At 46.5% G+C, this 7,686-nt stretch overlaps 1 protein-coding gene across 2 annotated transcripts in view; it reads right to left on the reverse strand.

Moving 5' to 3' along the window:
• Positions 1–2,826: 2,826 nt before the first annotated feature.
• The window catches only part of COMMD7 (COMM domain containing 7), a 32,847-nt gene continuing 27,987 nt past the window's right edge, over positions 2,827–7,686 (reverse strand). For both annotated transcript variants that reach the window (XM_003788089.3, XM_023512238.1), the window contains exons 4-9: positions 6,343–6,399; positions 6,222–6,259; positions 5,680–5,770; positions 5,318–5,367; positions 4,120–4,168; positions 2,827–3,569 (exon numbers count right to left, since the gene is read on the reverse strand). In XM_003788089.3, coding sequence (XP_003788137.1) covers positions 3,493–3,569; positions 4,120–4,168; positions 5,318–5,367; positions 5,680–5,770; positions 6,222–6,259; positions 6,343–6,399 — 362 coding nt within the window. In that variant the 3' untranslated portion in view covers positions 2,827–3,492. The remainder of the gene's footprint in view (positions 3,570–4,119; positions 4,169–5,317; positions 5,368–5,679; positions 5,771–6,221; positions 6,260–6,342; positions 6,400–7,686) is intronic.

Here is a 7,686-nt window from a genome sequence, read left to right on the forward strand (position 1 = left end):
CAGAGCCTCAAGCAGTCCCCCTGGGTAGAGTGCTATGGCATCACAGCTCACAGCAACCTCCAACTCCTGGGCTCAAGTGAGTCTCCTGCTTCCACTTCCCAGGTAGCTGGGACCACAGGCGCCCGCCACAACGCCCGGCTATTTTTTTGGTTGCAGCTGTCATTGTTGTTTTGGTGGGCCCAGGCTGGATTCGAACCCACTACCTTAGGTTTATATGGCTGGCGCCTTAGCCACTTGAGCCATAGGCGCCCAGCCTAAATTCCATAACTTAAATAAATCATCCATTTGGAGAAATGTAGTGATTTTGTTACCAAGAATGAGGCAGCTCTCTCTGCTCTGGTATGGACAGATTTCCATATTAGTTAAGTGGATACATGCAGAGTACAGGATGGTTGTGCAGTATACCACCATTTGTGAACGAAGAAAAGTTGAACTCAATGCACATATATTTGCAGATACAGGAAACATCTCTAGAACACAGAATAAATTAAAATATAACAGTTGCCACTGGGGAGAACTAGGTAACTGGGGCGGGTAGGGAAATTACTTTCCACTGTATTTTTTCTTTTTTGAGACAGTCTCACTTTGTTGCCCACAGTAGAGGGCTGTAGTGTCATAGCTCACAGCAACCTCCAACTCTTGGGTTTAAGTGATTCTCTTGCTTCAGCCTCCTTAGCAGCTGGGACTATAAGGACCACAAGGCCTGACTGTTTTTAGAGATGGGGTCTTGCTCTAACTCAGGTTGGTCTCAAACTTGTGAGCTCAGGCAATCTACCCACCTCGGCCTCCCAAAGTGCTGCTATTATAGGCGTGAGCCACCACACCCGGCCTTTACACTGTATTTTGAATCATGGGTACATATTATCCATTCAAAACTTTATATGTGGGGCAGCACCTGCGGCTCAAAGGAGTAGGGTGCCAGGCCCATATGCCAGAGGTGGTGGGCTCAAACCTAGCCTCGGCCAAAAACTGAAAAACCAAACAAAAAAAAAAACTTTATGTGCTTGTTTTCCCCACGTTTTTTTTTTTTTGAGATAGAGCCTCAAGGCTCGGTGCCTGTGGCTCAAGTGGCTAAGGCACCAGCCATGTACACCCAAGGTGGCGGGTTCGAATCCAGCCTGGGCCTGCCAAACGACAATAATGGCTGCAACCAAAAAATAGCCAGGCGTTGTGGCGGGAGTCTGTATTCTCCCAGCTATTTGGGAAGTAGAGGCAGGAGACTCGCTTGAGCCCAGGAGTTGGAGATTGCTGTGAGCTGAGATGCCACGGCACTCTACCCAGGGGGACAGCTTGAGGCTCCTGTCTCAAAAAAAAAAAGAGATAGAGCCTCAAGCTATTGCCCTGGGTAGAGTGCCGTGGCATCACGGCTCACAATCACCTCCAACTCCTGGGCTCAAGTGATTCTCCTGCCTCTACCTCCCAAGTAGCTGGGATTATAGGGGCCTGCCACAGTGCTTGGCTATTTTGGGGTTGTAGTCGTCACTGTTGTTTGGCGGGTCCAGGCTGGATTCAAACCCGCCAGCTCATGTGTATATGGCTGGCACCTTAGCCACTTGAGCCACAGGCACCAAGCCTTTCCCTCTGCTTTTAACCTGAGTTTCCCCCGAACTTCTCTTACAAATTCCAAATTTGGGCCAGGTAAGGTGGCTTATGCCTGTAATCTTAACACTCTGGAGGCCGAGGCGGGTGGATTGCTTGAGCTCAGGAGTTCAAGACTAGCCTGAGCAAGGATGAGACCCCTTCTCCACTAAAATAGAAAAGCTGGCTTGGCACCTGTAGCTCAAGTGGCTAAGGCACCAGTCATATCATATACACCAGAGCTGGTGGGTTTGAATCCAGCCTGGGCCTGCCAAATGACAATGACAACTACAACCAAAAAAAAAAAAAAATAGCTGGGCGTTATGGTGGGCACCTGTAGTCTCAGCTACCTGATAGGCTGAGTCAAGAGAATCACTTAAGCCCAGGAGTTGGAGAAAAAAAATGAAAATAAAATAAAATAGAAAAACTGAGGCAAGAGGATCACTTGAGCACAAGAGTTGGAGTTTGCTGTGAGCTATGATGCCATAGCACTCTACCCCGGGTGACAGCTTGAGACTCTGTCTCAAAAAAACAAAAACAAATTCCAAATTTGGACCACTGCTAATCACACTGAAGACCTAGGCCTTCACCAAATCCAGGAAGACATTTTTTTTTTTTTGAGACAGTCTCACTATGTTGCCCTTGATAAGAGTGCTGTGGCATCACAGCTCACAGCAACCCTCTAACCTTTGGGCTTAAGCGATTCTCTTGCCTCATCCTCCCAAGTAGCTGGGACCACAGGCACTCGCCACAAAGCCCAGCTATTTTTTGTTGCAATTGTCATTGTTGTTTAGTTGGCCTGGGACAGGTTCGAACCTGCCAGCCTTGATGTATGTGGCTGGCACCATAACCACTGTGCTACAGGCACTGAGCCCAATAAGACAATTTTATTTATTTATTTATTTTTTTTGAGACAGAGCCTCAAGCTGTCACCCTGGGCAGAGTGCCGTGACATCACAGCTCATAGCAACCTCCAACTCCTGGGCTCAAGCGAGTCTCCTGCCTCAGCCTCCCAAGTAGCTGGGATCATCGGTGCTGGCCACAATACCTGGCTATTTTTTGGTTGCAGCCATCATTGTTGCTTGGCGGGCCTGGGCTGGATTCAAACCTGCCACCTTAGGTGTATGTGGCTGGCACCTTAGCCGCTTGAGCCACAGGTGCCGAGCTAGGAAGACAATTTTTGAAGGTAAGTGTACTAGCTCTCTGCAAGGCACATGACTCTCTAATCCATGCAGAAAGACAACCAGCTTTTCTTTTGCAATCCTTTTTATTCATCATCTAACCAGCAGAGGTGGTCAGTTTGAAGCCAAAAGGCCCATCTCATAACAACACATCAGGGCAAAACCTGTCCCCAAAAGTGGGGACAGGGTTTAGCCTGAGTTCTTTTCTGAGAAAAGCAATCACATATTTGCACACAGGTGCATCATTGCCATCACTAACTCACTAGCAATGCAGCACAAATCTGTCAGTGTGGGAATCCCTGGGGGCCCTTTACATGTGTCATTCATACAACCCGCCTCTTCCTCAGTCATAAATGAGCTCTTGCTTTTTATGGAGGAAGGTGATCTATGTGTTATCTTGAGTGATGACACCATTTGTTTACTATGGAACTTTGATGGGGAGGTGACTGCTGAATCTAAGATGCAATAGCTTGTCAGACTGTCTAAAAAAACATGTTCTGGAAGGCAGGTAGGTGGGAGTGACTGCCTGAATAAAAAGTTCACAGGGTAACCGTGTAGGGTGTAGGACTCTGTATTTAATCCTCTTGTTATTCAGAAACCTGGGCTCTCAAGAAGCAAGCAGGGCCTAAAGGAGAGCCCCACAAACCCGTGAGTGAGATGTCTCCCAGAGCGGCCCTCCCTTGGAGGGGAGGAGGAAGGCGAAGTGGGCAGAGGGAGACGCAGGGCACAGCAGTCAGCTGAAACACTCCATGCTGGTTCTGACTCTCTCCATCTCGTGCAGGAAGCTGTAGAACTGAGGCAAGGTTAATTCTGGGAAGAGAAAATTCAGCTTCAGGGAAATGTTTCCAACTCCACGAAATCACACAAGAAAATTAATTTTGACCTAGAGATTTTTTTTTCTTCTTTTTTAGCCTTAGTACCTCTAAGCAGCTCTTCATGGGTAATGGATCAGAATAAAGAACTGAGAACCTTGGAACACAGAAGGTTCTCAGCTCCATGGGGGAAAAAAGATAGGGAGTAATGTCGAAATGGCCTAACTCCACAGCACGGAGAGAAGAAAGGACATCATTCAAGACGTTCAGTGTTACTACTATAGCAAGAGCTTCTTGGTCTTCCATCCCAGCCATTCCTTCCCCCCTCCCTTTGGCAATGAGGCTCAACTGTGGAGTTTCTAACCTGCCAAGGGCTTGTTAATGCTTCTTGTACCATCTGTTACTAGAGGAAAGGCAGTGGACTGATACTCCACAGCTTGCTTATGACTGTTATTCTGGAAGAGATGATTTGTGGCAGGCTCCTCAAGCCCACTGACTGAAGAGGTCATGGGAAAAGTGAAAAGGCTCAAATGGGAATTCAGACTCACCTATATATAAATTTTCAGTTTGATTTCCTTTCTTTACCACCAACTTTAACTGATTAAAAAAAAGAAATAAATAATTTAAAGTGATGACCATTGGGGAAAAATTCTTAAAACGCTTTCATCTAATTAAACATCAAAGCATCTACCTTCTTAAGAGTTATACGTGAGCATGTGGATTATCCACCACCAAAGTTCTAACAATTCCCATGATTACAGGAACAAACTTTTTTTTTTTTTTTGAGATAGAGCCTCAAGCTCTCCTCCCTGGGTAGAGTGCTGTGGCATCATAGCTCACAGCAACCTCCAACTCCTGGGCTCAAGCGAGTCTCCTGCCTCCGCCTCTCAAGTAGCTGGGACCACAGGCGACTGCCACAACGCCAGGCTATTTTTTTTTTTTTTTTGGTTGCAGCCTTCATTGTTGTTTGGTGGGCCTGGGCTGGATTCAAACCTGCCACCTTAGGTGTATGTGGCTGGTGCCTTAGCCACTTGAGCCACAGGCACCAAGCCAGGAACAAACTTTAACGAATAATATTAGAATCTATTAATCTGGAAGTAGGTGTGTCAGTGACCACATCTCTGGCTGACCATATTGCTCTGAGATACACAAGGCACTTCAATGAAAGCATCTGCTTAAATGAATATTTAAAGAAACCCAATGTAGAGTTAATACTTCTTTTATATATAATCTTTTCGTGTCATTTGAGTCAGAGTTGTAAGTGTGCCCTTTGTCCATATAATGTGCATTGAACCTATTAGGTATGAATACACCTATCTCCTCCTCCCCCTCCTACCTGCTTGATTTCCGTATGTATGGAAAATAAGTGTTGACTGGTTAGTTTCAATTTAGTATTATATATTTAATAATTTTTTTCTTTTATTGAGACAGAGACTCAAGCTGTCCCCCTGGGTAGAGTGCCGTAGCATCACAGCTCACAGCAACCTCCAACTCCTGGGCTCAAACGATTCTCCTGCCTCTGCTTCCCAAGTAGCTGGGACTACAGGCACCCGCCACAATGCCCAGCTATTTTTTGGTTGTAGTAGTTGTTATTGTTTGGTGGGCCTGGGCTGGATTCGAACCTGCCAGCTTAGGTGTATGTGGCTGGTGCCTTAGCCGCTTGAGCCATGGGCACCGAGCCAAATAATAATAATTTTTAACCAAGTAAAAAATCTACTCATTTTCAAGGATTCGGAGAAGACTTACTTGTAAAAATATACTTCCCACTTTCTCCAATTCACTGCTCCCAGATGTCACTGTGATATGAAAGAGAAAAATAACAAGTGTCTGGTTGAGGACTAACCTTGAAGACCCCACTTTTTCAGGGTGTCCAGCAGAAGCTGTGTGGGGGCAAGTTTGAGGCAGCAAGGTGTGCTCCTCAGGAAGTCAACCTAGTGAGTCAGGGCTGGAAACAGCTGTTGAACGTAGACAATAAACAAAGGCAGCAGCTGGCCCAGCAGTGCTCAAGCATTATGGCCATGTCCTCCCCAGTGAGACTAGACAGACTAAAGCCTCTGCAACCCAGCCCACCTCATGCAAAGGACTGGAAACGGGCTCTACCCAGTTACCTCCAAATTTCCACTCCATGTCTATGAGCTGGTTAATCATCAGAGTCTGACCTATGGCCCATCGGGCAAGGGTGGGGGCATTCTGTTTCCACTGGAACAAAAGCAAAAAGGCAAAGTCATAATAATGGGAAAATTCTCCCCCTCCCCATTCTGCCCCAAACACACCCATGGTTAGTTAATATTGATACGGACAGTGGAAGAAGGGCCCAGCCTACACACACATATCTGAGGATGGGGGGAGTATAGAGCAGGAGATGACAATATAAATGTTTTCTTTCATGATAAGAGTTAATCTATGTTGGAAGAAAAAATTGAATAATATTTAATTCAGTCAAATCGGAGAAAAAAAATTGAGAGATGCGCTAAATAGTGCTGGTTAAAAGCTGTATGTATGTTACTGGTATGAAGCTGAATATAAACTTTAAGTAGGGGAAATGACACCTGTGATTGATGGTTTTGCCTTAGTTGGCATTTCTTCCCTTTTTCACTTCACAAAATAAAAGCAAAAGATCTTAATTAACCTTCATTAAGAAGAATGATACCTTTTGAGAAAAGTAAGTGGCTTTTTCCTCACTAAGACCTACAAGAGAACAGAAGGAGATGTTAGCATAATAAAAAGCCACAGAGCCTGGTCACCCTGAGCAACCTTGGCCAATGACCTACCCAGGGTTATAAGATCCGCACGGACCTGCTCTGCTGTGAGACTCTTCTTCAATGCACCTAGGAAGCAAGGAAGAAATTGGTTAAAAAGAGCAGGTAAGAGGCGCCAGCCACATACACCTAAGGTGGAGGGTTCGAATCCAGCCCGGGCCCACCAAACAACAATGATGGCTGCATCCAAAAATTAGCCAGGCGTTGTGGTGGGCGCCTGTAGTCCCAGCTACTTGGGAGGCTGAGGCAGGAGATTCGCTTGAGCCCAGGAGTTGGAGGTTGCTGTGAGCTGTGATGCTACAGCACTCTACTCAGGGGGACAGCTTGAGGCTCTGTCTCAAAAAAAAAAAAAAAAAAAAGAGCAGGTGAATGAATTAGTTGGCAATAAGTATTTTATGGGCACAACTCATGTGATACAGAGGACAAAAGGAAGACCCAAAGACTCCACAGTCTCTAGGCAGATGGGTGAGAACAAGAAAGAGTATGTTTTAAGCCTACTGCACTTGCTGCCTTCCAGCAACTGGTGAAGAAGACGGAGACAACAGAACAGATCTCATGGATTTTGAGACAGAGTAACTGATCTGAGGACTGAGGAAGGCGGCAGATCCTGTGTACCAGGCCGGGGAGCTCAATGTCAGGCCAGGTGGAGGGGCAACAGTCTGGAGCTGCAACATGCCCTAAGTGGCCAATAGTCAAAATTATTTTCATTAAGGTCCAGCCGGGTGGCTCACACCCATAATTCTAGCTCTTTGGGAGTCCTAGGTGGGAGGATTCTTTGAACTCAGAGTTCAAGACCAGCCTGAGCAAAAGCAAGAGGAAGACTCTGACTTACAAGAAATAGAAAAAATTAAATGGGTGTGGTGGCACATGCTTGTAAGTCAGAGTTATTCCGGAGGCTGAGGCAGGAGGATGGCTTAAACCTAAGAATTTGAGGTTGCTGTGAGTTAGGCTGACTCCACGGGTCTCTAGCCTGGGCAACAGAGTACGACTGTTTCAAAAAAGAAATCCTTTAAGCTGAGTGCCATGGCTCCCGCCTGTAATCCTAGCACTCTGGGAAGCTAACGTGGGTGGATTGCCTGAGCTCATAGGTTCAAGATCAGCCTGAGCCAGACAAAGACGCTGCCTCTAAAAATAGCTGGGCAGGTGCCTGTAGTCCCAGCTACTTGGGATTCTGAGGCAAGAGAATCGTGTAAGCACTGCTCGGCACCTGTGGCTCAAGTGGCTAGGCGCCAGCCACATACACCTAAGGTGGCGGGTTCAAATCCAGCCTGGACCCGCCAAACAACAATGATGGCGGCAACCAAAAAATAGCCGGGCGTTGTGGCGGGCACCTGTGGTCCCAGCTACTTGGAAGGC

The sequence above is a fragment of the Otolemur garnettii genome, unplaced genomic scaffold (assembly GCF_000181295.1).
Source record: "Otolemur garnettii isolate 467f Iridium unplaced genomic scaffold, OtoGar3 scaffold00025, whole genome shotgun sequence".
Lineage (NCBI taxonomy): Eukaryota > Metazoa > Chordata > Mammalia > Primates > Galagidae > Otolemur > Otolemur garnettii.